Source organism: Trichomycterus rosablanca, chromosome 6, assembly GCF_030014385.1.
Source record: "Trichomycterus rosablanca isolate fTriRos1 chromosome 6, fTriRos1.hap1, whole genome shotgun sequence".
In the NCBI taxonomy this organism is placed as follows: Eukaryota; Metazoa; Chordata; class Actinopteri; order Siluriformes; family Trichomycteridae; genus Trichomycterus; species Trichomycterus rosablanca.
In genome coordinates this window covers 2,891,611-2,907,803 of record NC_085993.1, presented here as the reverse complement: position 1 = coordinate 2,907,803, position 16,193 = coordinate 2,891,611, and the positions used below count along the sequence as shown (strand labels likewise).

General features: G+C 41.8%; 1 protein-coding gene across 1 annotated transcript in view; it reads left to right on the top strand.

Moving 5' to 3' along the window:
- Window positions 1–16,193, top strand: part of tmem131 (transmembrane protein 131) — a 109,725-nt gene that overhangs the window by 56,855 nt on the left and 36,677 nt on the right. The window contains exons 4-15 of the mRNA XM_062997264.1: window positions 1,003–1,071; window positions 3,601–3,721; window positions 8,181–8,297; window positions 8,422–8,544; window positions 8,628–8,708; window positions 10,955–11,105; window positions 11,194–11,250; window positions 11,332–11,393; window positions 12,502–12,610; window positions 13,242–13,350; window positions 13,445–13,595; window positions 15,105–15,275. Of these exons, the coding sequence (XP_062853334.1) occupies window positions 1,003–1,071; window positions 3,601–3,721; window positions 8,181–8,297; window positions 8,422–8,544; window positions 8,628–8,708; window positions 10,955–11,105; window positions 11,194–11,250; window positions 11,332–11,393; window positions 12,502–12,610; window positions 13,242–13,350; window positions 13,445–13,595; window positions 15,105–15,275 (1,321 nt within the window). The remainder of the gene's footprint in view (window positions 1–1,002; window positions 1,072–3,600; window positions 3,722–8,180; window positions 8,298–8,421; window positions 8,545–8,627; window positions 8,709–10,954; window positions 11,106–11,193; window positions 11,251–11,331; window positions 11,394–12,501; window positions 12,611–13,241; window positions 13,351–13,444; window positions 13,596–15,104; window positions 15,276–16,193) is intronic.

The window sequence follows — 16,193 nt, the reverse complement described above, 5'->3', positions numbered from 1 at the left end:
CACTCCGGTTTACAAAACTATAACTTTTAATCCCGGTATGAAAGGAGCGTAACGTACAGCACCATGTTACAAGACATCTCAGTATCAAGCTCTCTGATTGGCTTAGTTACAACACGTCTACAAGTACGGTGGCTCATAACAAACAAACCAGATTATCATTTAACCAATTTCATACGGCACCTAAAAAATAAACACTCGGCCGAATACAGCGAGTTTATTATTATATGATGAGAAGAGGAACCGGGCCGTCCTCTAACACGGCAGAGACGCTGATTCTCCTCAAAAAGAACCTTCACTTCATTTTGAGTGTTCTAGTTTTACTACCACAATGCTGCACTAAGTTTGTTTACTTTTATTTTTAGCTTGGATGCAGGCAATTATTTCCTACAGCACTGCAGAGCTATTCAGGTGTTAAACATGTACGTTGGATTAATTTGAATAGCTGTAATGTACTTGAAGTGTGCACCGTGTGAACAGTGTTATCTAGTTCTTATCTAGACAATATCTAGAACATACAAGTATCGGAAGACACTCAAAACTAATGATCGGGATCGGGACATCCCTACTAGAAATATATGGTTTGATAGGGTTATTGTGGAAAAACTCTAGTGACTCTAGCACTGAGCCCTGACCACAACCCTATTGAGCACATTTGGAATGAACGGCATCTTACACTGTTCAATATCAGTTTCTGATAGAATGGGCACAAATTTCAACAGAAAGAATCTTGGAATCATAAAAAGCGTCCAGAAAGCTCATAATCTGGTGTCCACTTAATTCTGGTTGTACAGTACAAGATGATTTAGAGCATACTACAGCCAGATTTAAGTCCAATACAGACTAAACTGTATAGTATTTAAGTGTCTTCTTCAAGCTCAGTAATATGTTGAGCAGATGCACTTTTTATTGTCTCCTGAAATAAAATATTAATTATAATTCATGTTAATAATCTCTGTACATTTGTATCAGTCTGACACATTTGACACGTTCTCTCCTCCGCAGTGCATCTTCACATAGAGGGAATGGCCGGCCTATACGCTTCGAGCCACCGATGCTGGACTTCCATGAACAGTAAGTATGGAGCGCTCGGACGTCGAGGCCCGGAAGGCACGATTCCCGCCCGGCTCGGTCGAGCTGTAAATGTTTTTCCTCTTTGTTACTCTGCGGTTGTGGATGATCCTCAGTTTTCTGTCTGTGCAATGTTTCCTGAGCCTGGCTGCTCGTCAGGTTCTGTCTGAGCCACGTCCTCATTTAACCTACATGCTGAGGATTGTGTGGGGTTTTAAAATATGTCTTTTTATATTAATGATGGATAAATAATGGCAATCAATTGAAAAGGTTTATTGAACCCCAAGAGTGATTTATTTTGATGGTCAGTTGTTCGGTTGCGCAATAGAAACTGTGAAAGATTTATTGTTTTGTAAATAATGTTTAGTATGATTATAAGATCCCCTTGTACAGTGTTCAGATTGTTTTGCACACTTTGTGTGCTGGATTTGATTTTGGATGGACATCATGTCACCACACAGACGTTTCTTAGTGTTTAGATCCTTTATTACGTCTCTACAAGGGGCGGCACGGTGGCTAAGTGGGTAGCACTGCCGTCTCACAGCAAGAAGGTCCTTGAACGTGTCCGATCCCCAGGTGGGGCGGTCCGGGTCCTTTCTGTGTGGATTGTGCATGTTCTCCCCGTGTCTTTGTGGGTTTCCTCCCACAGTCCAAAACCTGCTGGTTGGCGAGCAGGCACCAACCTGTCAATTCTGTGGTAAACCCCAAACAATCAAGCGTATTTTATTAGAATGCCCTACAGTTTTAGCCATCAGAGACCATTTTTACAGGGTTGAGAACATAAAAGAACTGTTCGAGAAGATTTGTCCATCTTTAAAACTTTTTAGAAAGTCTAAATTTTAAACAAATGATCTGAGCATATTTTTTACTATTTATTTTCACGTTTTACTAAATTCTAATAGTAAGATCTAATAAATGTGTATGCCATAAAATAGCCAATGTGTTGCTAATATGACAATAAACCCAAACAAACAAACAAACCCACAGTCCAAAGATGTGCAAGTGAGGTGAATTGGAGACACTAAATTGTCCATGACTGTGTTCGATATAACTTTGTGTAATGAGTAACTACCGTTCCTGTCATGAATGTAACCAAAGTGTAAAACATGACGTTAAAATCCTAATAAATAAACAAACATCTCTACAATCTTTTCACACTTGGATTTTGGCAGTTTATCCCGTTATTCTGGTTCAGTCATGTCAAGCTCAGTCAGACTGAACACTGTGTGTGTCTGTAAACTGCCACCTTTAAGTCTCTTCACAGATTGATGGGGTTTAATTCTAAGCTTTGATGGGGCCACTAAAGGTCTTTGAGATACTTACATTTACATTTAGTGGACGCTTTTATCCAAAACAACTTACAGTACACAATCTAAGCAATTTAGGGTTACGGGCCTTGCTCAAGGGCCCATCAGTTGCGACCTGGCAAAGGTGGGGCTTGAACCGGCAACCTTCTGATTACTAGTCCGGTATCTTACCCACTAGGCTACTTGCCTTGACACCACTGTCAGGTCATTATCATGTTAAAAGGTGAACAGTGGCACTAGTTTGAGTTTCCCTGTCTATAACATCATGCTGCCACCACCATGTTTCACTGTTGGAATGATATTCGGCCGGTGATGTGCAGTGACATGACCAAAGAGTTTTACATTCAATTAATGACACCAAAGAATCTTTTTACTCATGCTGGCCTAGTTGTTTATATGCCGTTGTGCACACTCCATGTGGGCAGTCGTATGTCTTTTACTTAAACGTGGTTTCTGTCCTGCCACTCTTTTATAAAGGCCTGATTTTATAGATAAACCGCCCAAATCCACGTGTCCAAAGCTTGTAGAGACGCACGTGAAGTATTAAATAAAGTGTCTAAATACTATTAAGTGTACATTAATGGCTAAGGTACCTTCATGTAAACCCTGATGCTGCAGATTTCGCAGTACGCTGTCAGCTTCAGTGTTACCTTATGCACCCTAAACTGATCGATCCACCTTCTGCAAGCTGGCTGCACGTTTCTGCTTTATTTGTTCCTCTCTCATCCTCCAGTAAACACCTCATCAGCTGGACTGGTTTATACGGACCTGCTGTGCGGTGTTGAGCAATCCAGCGTCTGTTTCCACCAGCGTGCAATAAAGACTTTCCTAAACACTCCAGGCCCTCGTAAATCTGAGCTTGTAATCTGGCTCTGACATCGAGTGTGTTTTTAATACCAGCCTCACGCTTTGCTGTTCCACTTCTTCCTGTATAGACTTTTCTTTATTTGCAGTGCACTCGATTTGTTAACAGTCACGATATAGGTATTAAACAAACACTGTTCTGATTTATAGCCGTGTGTTATTGCACGGACTGATAACACGTCCTCTGTTGATTTAAGCCTCATGAGCTGCTTTCGAGCGTTCTGACAGACCTGAGTGTATATAGTAGTAGTCTTTATTGTGTGATTAACATGATTAACATTAGCTTGATGTTGATTATTAGTTTAACTTTGTGCCTCTCTGTTTCGCGCCCCTCACATTTATTCTTTTCTTCTCTTTCCAGGCCGGTCGGGATGCCAAAAATGGAAAAAGTTTACTTACACAATCCCAGCACAGAAGAAATTAGTTTAATATCAATATCAGCAACAACGGCTCATTTTCACGCCTCCTTTTTTCAGAGTCGAGTGAGTACATGAATTATTTATAACCTTTACTAAAGCAAACTGTTTATGTTAGATCAGAGAGGACAGAAATAATGAGGCCTCGCCTTTAACCTTCTCACCAGCAGCTCGGCCTAAAGAAGAAGCTTAGAAATGTGGTTAGAATATATAAAAGCAGAACATCATCATCAGCGGTTATTGGGTCCCTCCTCACTTTCTATCTTTTTTGTCTCTTTTGTCTTTCTGTATCTGTCTCTTTTTTTGCCTTTTTGTTTTTTGTCTTTCTTTGATTCTTTCTTTCTTTCTTTCTTTCTTTCTTTCTTTCTTTCTTTCTTTCTTTCGTCTTTCTGTCTTTCTGTCTTTCTTTCTTTCTTTCTGTCTTTCTTTCTTTCTTTCTGTCTTTCTGTCTTTCTTTTCTTCTATATTTCTTTCTTTCTTTCTTTCTTTCTGTCTTTCTGTCTTTGTCTTTCTTTTTTTCTTTCTTTCTTTCTGTCTTTCTTTCTTTCTGTCTTTCTGTCTTTCTGTCTTTCTTTCTTTCTGTCTTTCTGTCTTTCTTTTCTTCTATATTTCTTTCTTTCTTTCTTTCTTTCTTTCTTTTCTTCTATATTTCTTTCTTTTTCTCTTTCTTTCTTTTCTTCTATATTTCTTTCTTTCTTTCTTTCTTTTTCTTTCTTTCTTTTTCTTTTTTTCTTTTTTTCTTTCTTTCTGTCTTTCTGTCTTTCTGTCTTTCTGTCTTTCTTTCTTTCTGTCTTTCTGTCTTTCTTTTCTTCTATATTTCTTTCTTTCTTTCTTTCTTTCTTTCTTTCTTTCTTTCTTTCTTTCTTTCTTTCTTTCTTTTCTTCTATATTTCTTTCTTTTTCTCTTTCTTTCTTTTCTTCTATATTTCTTTCTTTCTTTCTTTCTTTCTTTTTCTTTCTTTCTTTTTCTTTCTTTTTCTTTTTGTCTTTTTCTTTTTGTCTTTTCTTCTTTCTTTCTTTCTTTCTTTCTTTCTTTCTTTCTTTCTTTCTTTCTTTCTTTCTTTCTTTCTTTCTGTCTTTCTTTCTGTCTTTCTTTCTGTCTTTCTGTCTTTCTTTCTGTATCTTAGACAAAAGAAAAAAAGAAAAACCGACTCTGTCCTTTCTCTTTCTTTCTCTGTCTCTGTCTGTCTTTCTGTTTCTTACTTTCTTTCTGTATCTGTCTGTTTTTATTTCTTTCTTTTCTTTGTATTTTTGTCTGTGTTTCTTTCTAACTCTCTTTCTGTCTGTATTTTTCTTTCTGCTTTTCTTTCTGTGTGGCATTTTCTTCTTAGTTTTTTTTCCTCTTTCTTTTTGGTTTTTCTGTCTTTTCTTCCTTTTTCCTTCCTTCTTCTCTCTCTTTTTTTCTTGCTTCTTACTAACTCACTCGCTCACTGTGAAATCGCATGAAAAGATAATTGATTTGATTGGTTGACCATTCCCAGCACTTCAGTGCCACTCATCTCTTGTATAAACACTGATGAGATGAAGCATTAGGACCTGAGTGATCAGGTCATTATTCTACTTATTATTATACTCATTATTCTTGGGTGAAATAATTATTAGCGCATTTAATTCCACTTAGGTCTAAAACCCTCTTCAGGCAGGTTAACAAAGTGAGGCTTAGAAAATACACAATTTAAAATTCAGCTCAAACATTAGAACATCCATCTAAAAAATGTGCAGGTCTGTATTTTTGGTTGTTGACCTCAGGCCATGTTTAAAGTTAAAGTGGGACGTATTGGGGGGGGGGGGGGGTGTCAACAACAGGTGGGAAGTGTTTAATTTATTACAGTCTGTAGTGTGTGAGGAACATGAACACTGAACCCTTAAATGTGACCCCTAAGCTATAATGAAGGTGGGTATGAGATTTCCAAGACCTTAAACCTTTCTAGAGAAACTGTTAAGATTATTGTCCAGAGGTTCCAAACTTACAGCACAGCAGCAATTTCATTTGTTGGCCTTAATAATCTCATCAGAAATTGAAATCAAGGCTGCGACAAATGTGACGGTGGCAACCGTAAGACGATCACTTAACAAGATAGGAATTTATGGCCAAACTCCATGGGGGAATACCACTCCTGACCAAGAGGCACGGTAAGGGTCAGTTGGAATACACCAGAGGGAATTTGGAAAGACCTGGACAGTTCTGGGACACGGTTCTGTAGAGTGTCAAATCGAAACTGGAACTGTATGGCCGCAGATAAATACAATCCACACAGTTAAGCATGAACTCCAGTTGGACTCCAGTACAGATGTGAGGACTTTCACATTCACATTTTACAGCAGTCGTTAAATTACACTCATAAACTGAATGATGGAATAAATAGAAGCTACGACACACAGCACAGCCACCTTAATAGCTGAATGTAAACCTAGAACGTCCAGCGACGGTGCGAGGCTTCATGTTCTGTCTCAAATACGACAATTCTCCTCAGCGTCCAAACTCAGTTACCCGAGTCATGTTGGACGTTTTGACTAAGCGATCGCTGACTGAATTGCCGTAGGATTGCTAGGACGCCTCATAGTGCAGATTAACCAGTAGACACGAGGCACTTGAATGCTACACGGATGGAAAATGTTTAATCGCTAGAGACGGGTCGGCTCGATGGGTGGCCTCACAGCGAGGAGGTCCTGGGTTCGATCCCCGGGTGGGGCCACAGTACCAAACAAAAACATGCAAGTGAGGTGAATTGGAGATGCTAAATTGTCCATGTCTGGGTTTGACATTAAACTTGTGAACTGATGAATCTTGTGTAATGAGTAACTACCGTTCCTGTCATGAATGTAAATGTAAAACATGACAACTTCATTTTATTCAGGGCCAGTGATAGCTCAGTGGTTAAGGTACTGGACTAGTAAACAGAAGGTTGCCGGTTCAAGCCCCGCCACCACCAAGTTGCCACTGTTGGGTCCCTGAGCGAGGCCCTTAACCCTCAATTTCTCATTGTGTAAGTCGCTTTGGATAAAAGCGTCTGCTAAATGCTGAAAATGTAAATTTTAAGCCTCTAAAAAGCCCAAACCTTTGCTGACACTGGATGTGGGATTTGGTCCCTGAAGCTTCAAATATGAAAATGTTCCAGAATTTGCATTCAACTAAATGTTTGTTCCCCGTTTCAGTGAGTTGTACAGGTGGATGATGTACGCCTGCCACGCCCTCTTGTTGCTCTTACTCTACACTGTTGTCCTTAATCTAGTTATCACCCCTCGACCAGATTAATAAGCCCATTAATCATTCCTCGTGCTGCCCGGCTGCTCCCGTGTGTTAGATGAGCTGTATTGTTAACCTGAAACAACCTGCCTCCGTGTGGGTACCTGACGGCTCTTTATCTGGCTCTTACGCCAGTATTTTTACACCCAGGAGTCAATTGAGTGTGTTTAGAGCGCTTCCTCTGACGAGCACTTCCAGCAGTGTAATAAAAGCCCAATTTGTCTGCTCAAGTCGACCCTTGGCGAGGCTTCCTGGTAATCGCTTTGTGCTTTCCAGCAGCCTGACAAAGTGATTTGCACATTTCGGTGTAGAAGGGCGGCGGTTCTATGACAGTCTGTCCATTTTTAGACACGCGGAGAGCTTCTAGAAGAAAGACAGGATTGTGTCACCACCTGTAAGATTCTCTTGTACAGCAACGTCATGACTCATGTTATTGCTGAGCCACTGGTACATGTGGGGCGGGGCAGAATAGGGTGGGGCAGGGTTCTGAAGATCGCCCTAATGAACAACAATGAGCCACGTATTGATCTGTCAACTCATTTGACATTGTCGGCATTTAGCAGACGCCCTTATCCAAAGCGACTTGCATTACAGATACAGTTAAGAGTCTGAGCAATTGAGGGTTAAGGGCCTTGCTCAAGGGCCCAACAGTGGCGACCTGGCACTGGTGGGGCTTAAACCAGTGACCTTCTGATTATTAGTCCAATACCTTAACCACTAGGCTACAGCTAGCCCATGTTGTTGATCCTGCACTACTTGTGCCGTCCGTGGTATTCTTGGACATGAAACGTGACACCTTTGCCCACCATGGTCCATCATCAGCCAGACACTGGGTCTGTGTGAAAAATTTATCTTAGACCCGGGTTACCAAATATGGGCATAACAACATGGCGTGGCCTACAAAATGATGACACGACTTCAGTGGTCTATTTAGACATGCCCTCTTCTCAGGAGAGTAGGATGACCCGTAGTGACCGGCCAACTGTAGCGAATCGTTCCCAAAGGAGTCTAAGTAGGAAAAGGACTAAAATGTTAAGGCTAGTCCAAATCTCATGTCCAGAATCAGTGATTTCTTGGGTATTACTGGAGTATTTGGCAACCCAAATGGAATCATTAGAATTAAGATGCATTTATGAGGGAATTTCTTTGAATTGACATTCAGTGTTTGTATGGCGGAGGGACCCAAGATGCCAAAGACCTTTAAACGCAAATTTCTTGCTGCTCAATTCTGACCACAGAGGCTGTTGTGTCACTAATTTCATGACTCCTTGTTTTCCAGATAATTCCACCGGGAGGAAACACCTCATTCGACGTGGTATTTCTAGCTCGAGTCGTAGGGAATGTAGAAAACACATTATTTATTAACACATCTCATCATGGAGTGTTCACATACCAGGTATGTTGGGAATTCTTCGTCTGTGTGGAGTTCCTAGACGTTGATTTTGATCTAGAGAGTCGAACCTGCTATAAAAGCTCCAGACGTAACCCGGTGTGGTGTGTTGTGTTTTTTTTCCGTCTAGGTGTTTGGTGTGGGCATCCCCAACCCGTACAGACTCAGGCCCTTTGTGGGGGCCCGGGTTCCAGTAAACAGCAGCTTCTCTCCGCTCATAAACATCTTTAATCCGCACAGCGAGCCGCTGCAGGTGGGTTTTATTGGAATTCTAGCAGGATGTTCCGTGTCTCGTGTCCGAGCGTGCATTATTAATGAGGCTGATTCTCCTCCTAGGTTGTGGAGATGTACTCGAGTGGAGGTGATTTACATCTAGAGCTGCCCACTGGTCAACAGGGTGGCACTAAAAAGTTATGGGTGAGTGTGAAGAAAACATGTTATTCTGCATTTAATGGGTGGTTTTACTTGGGATCCACTGCATCTCAAAACAGACTTAATTTAGAAATAAATCAGCTGATTTTGTTCATTTGCAGTTGAGAGCTTCTATTAAGGCACATTAAGTACCAAACTTAATTATAATAATAATAAATTAGGGCAGACGGAAGGTCTTTATTTGTCTTATATACATTTACACATATACAGTACAATCGATGTTTTCCCCCCACATATTTTAGTTTCTTTAAAGCACTGCCATTATATGGAGCCGAGAGGGTTGAGATCCTTGCTCAGGGGCCCAACAGTGGCTGCATGGTAGACGTGTCGGGTGTGGGCATCCCCAACCCTATTAAGGCACATTTAGTACCAAATTTAATGATAATCTTATGATAATGATAATATAGGGCAGATGGAACGTCTTTATTTGTCCTATACAGTAAGTCCTCGGGTTACGGCGGACTTGACATACGGCGTTTCGTGGATACGTCGCCATCTCCTATAAATTTATTTTACTTGGGATCCACGACATCTTAAAACATAAAAAAGAATACACAGAGCAGCACAGTTACAGGGCTGTTTTGGCAGCAAAAGGGGGACCAACACAATATCAGGAAGGTGGTTATAATTTTATGTTCCGTCATTCCAATGTACACGGTTTGAGACGTAAAAACAACGTCCGCACGGGAACTAGTCGGCGAGCGGAGCGGACGAATACGTCGTCACGCGACGCTATACGAGGAAGACGGCGTTGTTCGTTCGCCGGCTGCACGCCATGATGGTTATGTAGGTGGGTTCCGACTTACGGCGAAAATCGCGTTACGACGCGTCCGTAGGAACGGATCTCCGACGTAAGTCGAGGACCTCCTGTATACATTTACACATGTACAGTACAATCAATGTTTTTCCTGCACATATCCCAGCCCTTATGTGTCCTCCCCTGGAGCAGAGAGGGTTGAGATCCATGCTCAAGGGCCCAACAGTGGCTGCAGTTTTCTAGTTGGTGAAAATCTGGGGACGTGACTAAAACATGGATTTTAACCACATTATTCTACATTTCTTATGGAAAATAAATATTAAAGACACAGTCGGAATCTGGAGTCACCAAACGATGCAGGAAAAAAAAAGATTTCATTGTAAAGTGTCGTGTTAGAGAGTGTGGACATGAAAAAATACTATTATTTTAATGTTATAAGGGGATTTTAATAATGTTTTACATTATATATCCTAAATTTGCAATCAGGTCAATGTGCAGGACACTTTGCTCCATTAAAAAATATATTTTAAAGTAAATTTTCATCTACATTTATACATATAATGTCCTGGGGGCCGATATGGCACCAATTTGGTGGAATGGCTCATATGTATACACACCGACCAGGCATAACATTATGAGCACTGACAGGTGAAGTGAATAACGGGTGGGATATATATTAGTGGGGGGGATATATTAGGCAGTAAGTGAACATTTTATCCTCAAAGTTGATGTTAGAAGCAGGAAAAATTGGCCAGATTGTGATGGCTAGACGACTGGGTCAGAGCATCTCCAAAACTGCAGCTCTTGTGGGGTTTTCCCGGTCTGCAGTGGTCAGTATCTATCAAAAGTGGTAAATCGGCGACAGGGTCATGGGCGGCCGAGGCTCATTGATGCACGTGGGGAGCGAAGGCTGGCCCGTGTGGTCCAATCCAAGAAGTTAATGCTGGTTCTGATAGAAAGGTGTCAGAATACACGGAGCATCACAGTTACAGGGCTGTTTTGGCAGCAAAAGGGGGACCAACACAATATTAGGAAGGTGGTCATAATTTTATGTCTGATCGGTGTATATTGGCATTATTATGACTTTCCGGGTTAACTAACTATGACAGATTGAAGCAGGGCTGCGTGTACATGATGATTTCACAAAATCGCTTTTGCACCATCTGAGCCATAGTTTTCTCCGGGGTAAAAAGGTGCTGCTTACTTTGCCGAGTTCCCTGGCGCTCTTAGTGCTGGTCCCAAGCATCGATAGTATAAGAAAGGTTGAGACAGGAAGTAAAATTGGTCAAATTTGATATGCAGACCAGAATAATCTCCTCTGACAACCCCTAAAAATACAGAAGCAGCCGAAAGAAAATTAAACAGTAAGTACAAATTAAAGGTGCCTTTTCATTTAGCGAAGCTTTGTGGTCATCCGTGTGTACAGACGTCCCTAAGCTTGGTATTTTCAGCACGCTCGTTCTTGTTTCTGTAGGAAATAGCTCCATTTGAGACCAAGGGTGTGATGAGGGCCAGCTTTTCCTCACGGGATGCTGACAATCACACGGCCTTCATCAGGATCAAAACCAACGCGTCCAGCGAGGACGAGTTCATCATCCTCCCTGTGGAAGTGGAGGTCACCACAGGTCAGGAGTCAGAAATCGCTGGGCTAAGATATCAGATATAAGCTAAAACTACTCGACTAAGTACTAAGTGTTCGTTTCTTTTTTCCAGCGCCGGGTATTTACTCATCAACAGAGATGCTGGACTTTGGTACACTCCGATCACAAGGTGATTTTTAACAGACATTGCTCGATCTGTTCAAGTCTTACATATATAGTACAGCTGAACTAAACTATTCCGTCTTTATAGATCGTCCAAAACTGTTAAATCTGCATCTTTTAAATTCCGGAGCAAAAGATGTATCGATCATGGTAAGTTTTATATATTTTTTTATTTAAATCCCTCTACTGTTGTGGTAAAATCCCACTGCAGAAGAACAAGGTCTTATCTGACCGTACGTTCATTCACGTTCCACAAAAGCAAGAGAAAATATTTGACTTAAAATCATGTGGAGGCGAAAACTCTCGAATCTCAGCAGAGCTCCTGACCTGGCCTGGCATCCACACAGACACAGTTGGTCGTCTTTGAGGGATGGACGGTCAGATGGGGTCTCTCTCACTGCGATATGCGATATCTTGCGCTGGTCTGGGTGCCTGCGCTAGTGGGTGGAGTCACATGGAGCCTCCGTACATGATCAGGTTGGCAGTGGATTCACAGTTTGGAATTGGAAATGACTAAATTTGAAGATAAAGAGGGGGAAAAAAATCCAGAAAACAAAGAAATAATTTGGAAATGAGAAGTCAGGGGGGGTTCACTGGGTGCTAGGCAGGCCACCCTAGACAAAGCCAGACGTGTCTGTGTAGACTCCTGGCCGGCTGATAGCACCACGTAGATTTGCATCATTGCATATAAACCTGAGCTAAAGAACATCCACCAGCATATTCCCTATAAAACACAGTCTCAGTGACTCTGTGTACAAGCTGTAAGTCCACAGATGAGTAATTCAGAGTCTGACCACCCTATACACAGCCAGTCATGTCTGTGTAGGTACCTGGCCGGCTGATAGCAGCACTTAGATTTGCATCATTGCATATAAACCTGAGCTACAGAACAGCCACCAGCATTTTCCCTATAAAACACAGTCTCAGTGACTCTGTGTACAAGCTATTGGGCCACACATGAGTAATTCAGAGTCTGTAAGGAGTTAGAGAAATGGTCATTGAGCATCTTGATGAAATGCTGAAACCTTACAAGCCCATTTTTTATGCTACTCACTAGCCCACTAGGCATAAAACATGTGGCATAGAGTCAATCCTGTCGATGTCTCTGTAGCATCCAGCAGCATATTATTGTCAGAAGGGGATCCATTCCTCAAAGCGTATCCTCCATAACGGCACCAAAATTGGATTAAAAAAACAACTTACGCCAATTAACTTTGATTACTATCTTGGTTTTACAAATATCATTTGTGTTTTACAGAGCGTTCGTCCCACGCCATCGAACGAAGCTATCTCTGTCGAGTTTAAACAGATCACGTTAAAAGCAGGAGAGAGTCGATATACCAAAGTCGCTGGCATTTATTTTGATGGTAAGAGATTTATCTGTTTTGTTCTGTATGTGAAGCATTGCCAGTTCCATGTACTTCTGTGTTAATAAATAAAGCACAATAACTAGTACTATGTGCTACTTATACTACTAAACTTCACTGGCCTGTTGAGAGCCTTGAGCACAATCCTGAGCTGAACTAGATGAATGGCCGTGGTTTTGAAATGGCTCGTTTTTGGAAATATCGTGTACATGGGTCTTATTTTACTGCACCAGATATACTGAGCCTCATGCGCCACGATGAAAAACTCTCAGAAATACATTTTTAAAAGCAGAACTACGTCCCGGGATATTCTGTATGATGGTATGTAAGTATTAAGCACATGGAACAGTGGTCTCAGCCAAACAGGTCACCATGAATCAGAAGTTGCTGGATTAGCAGCAGGGAAACGGAAAACGGCATACATTTTTTGTGGACGTTTGTTGTGACTCTTTAATAGCTGCCGGCCAATAGCAGACTGACAAGTAACCTAATTTACTGCTATACAAAAACTTACATGACTAGAATAGTTGCCGTCCCAATGTTTCTGAGTAATGGAATACTCATACTGTTAAATAATAAGCACGATCAACAGTGTTTTATTAAATTAAAGTTGTTTTTCTTGCCATTTCAGCTTCAAAAGCCAGAAGACCAGACCAGTTCTCTGGTAAAATAACAGTCAAGGCGAAAGAGAAGAGCTACTCGAAACTTGAAATTCCTTACCAAGCTGAAGTTTTAGAAGGGTCAGATATGTGTTTGCTTCTTTAATAACAGCGTGCAGTACATATTTTATTATACAGAATCATCGTCTTGTAATACACGCTTTATCGGTTTCAGGTATCTGGGTTTCGACCACACGGCCACCCTCTTCCATATTAGAGACAGTCCTGTAGATCCAGTGGACCGGCCCATCTACCTCACCAACACCTTCAACTTCGCCATACGCATCCACAACGTTTCCCTCCCAGAAGACGCCAAGATGTTCAATGTGAGTCAAGTCAAGGGCGCATTCACATGAGACGCGGCAAAACCAAAGTGTGAATAAGAGTCAAATTCAGTCTGAAAGCTCCACGTGTATCTGTGTTTATCTGGATTTTCCTCCCTGTTTCACTTTTAAACTTGTGTTACAGCTCGAGCTTCTGAGCAATTGCTAAAACGTTTCTGGTTCAGAATAAAGCTTAACGTGGTTTAATGTAGTAAAAGAAGGAGACAGGAGCACTAAACTTCTCTTCATTATTACTGCTCATAAGTTCCTCCACTAATCACATTTCTCACTCGCTGTTTTACTACAGTAAGGCACGCTAAGCTTCGTTTGTACAACCCGAGTCGCTTTTTCTGCCTCATATCAAACAGTTTGCCTGATTAGAGGGGCTTTGAAAAGGTCGGTGGCAAACTGGGTCAAAAATTGTGAGTGCCCTTTAACCCTCCTTGTAAATAATCCTGCACAAGTTTAGAGCCAAGTTGACAAGGCGGCCAAGTTCTACAATAATATATATATATATATATATATATATACTGTATATACACACACAAAGTTGGCACTTTTGTAAAAGCAGATATAACAGCCTCCTCACTTCCTGTGAAGATATTGCTGTGTGTCTTGCTTTCAACCGATGTTCCAGTTCATCCCAGGTGATCATTAAGGTAGAGGGTCATGTCTCTAGTAGTTCCTCCACAGGTTCCAGATCTATAGATCTGGCTTTGTGCACAGGGGCACATTCAAGGGGCCGTGAGGAGCCTTTCCCAAACTAGTTGAATTTCTATAATTGATTTTATACACCTGCTAGCAATTAACTCATTAATTAGGGTGGTTGTTCATTGCTGTTCAGCTCCTTGATCTACATTTGCATTTTCTGCATTTAGCAGACGCTTTTATCCAAAACGACTTACAGTACTGTGAGAGTGTATTGTCTAAGCAATTGAGGGTTAAGGGCCTTGCTCAAGGACTCGAAAGTGGCAACCTGGCAGTGGTGAGGCTTGAACCAGCAACCTCGCAATATTTTTGACTCGATAATTGCTTAGTTTAAAACAAAGTAATGATAAAATTCTTGTATTCATTTCATTTTCATGTTCTATTGTGACTGTGCCCTGATCTGGGTCGTGGTGGGTCTGGTTTCCCAGGAAACACTGGGAGCAGTTTAGTAACACACCATGTACAGGACAGGACAGGACAGGACGTCAATCCCATTCCAGGGCTTCGGCTGTATTTGGGGGAGGGAAGCGGCCAGTCACGTCTATATGTAGACACCCGACTGGCCGATAGCACCACTGTGGGTTCCAACCCAGGATCCCAGCGGTAGTGGCCTTGCGTAATGTAGTGCTGCGCCACCCGAGCGCCCGTTCCTGTATCATGTTTAAATAAAATTCATCTTAAACAGAATCAAGTGTGTGTTGTCAAGAGGAATGTTTATGTATATGTGAACACCAGATCCTTAAATTTATATTTACTTCGAAAATCCAACATTTGTATGTAAAATTTTGCTTTCTTGTGTTTCAGGTGCGTAATTTCAGCACGCCGGTCCTCATCCCTCCCCACGAATCCCGCTATATATTCTCCCTTCTGTTCCGGCCCGTGCGTCCTTCCATCCACATCGACAGCAACATCCTCCTCATAACCAACGCGTCCAAGTTCCACCTTCCGGTCAGAGCCTACACCGGGTTTCTGGAGGTAAACCAGTCCATCCATTCAAACTGTGTGCAATAGGTTTAACTTACATACAGAGGAAACTTGATTTAAATCGATGTATTTAGGATTTGAGGAATACGATGTGAAAAAACAGACAGTGAGTGATATACGTAGGTCTGAGGACAAACTGAAGGAGTATGCAGTGAAATGTAGTGGTTTTACTTGACACATTTACTTTTACTGTTTATCATATGTGTGTTTCGGACAGTCGCATTTTACAGACCAGTGCTCTCTACGTTTAGTCTATAAAATCATGGTTCCACTGTATATGAATGTTTATGAATGTAAAATTGTCAGAACCAGGTCATTTTAGTGGGTAGAGCTTTGGGCCATCAACCGGAAGATTGGCGGTTCAAATCCCAGCTCTGCTATGCAGCCACTGTTGGGTCCTTGAGCAAGGCCCTTAACCCTGTCTGCTCCAGGGGCGCCGTACCATGGCCGACCCTGCGCTCTGACCCCAGCTTCCAAACAAGCTGGGACGCCATAGAGATGGCTCTAAATATAGAGCTTATAATGGCGTTAAAACCCAAACCAAACAAGCTGGGATATGCGAAGAAAGAATTTCATTGTACATGTATATATGACAAATAAAGTATATCTGTACACACCCCAAATAGGACGCTAATCCATTGAGGGCCAGTAATGTTTGCGTAGATGCCCAGTCGGGCGATAGCACAGATCTAGATCCCAGCGTTGGGTTGAGTGCAAATTGAGCTTATTTATTTAAACAACCACATACACAGCAAAGGCGGGCAGCTCGGTGGCTGAAGTGGGTAGCGCGGTCACCTCACAGCTAGAAGGTCCTGGGTACGATCCCCAGGTGGGGCGGTCCGGGTCCTTACTGTGTTTCCTCCCACAGTCCAAAAACGTGCAAGTGAGGTGAATTGGAGACACTAAATT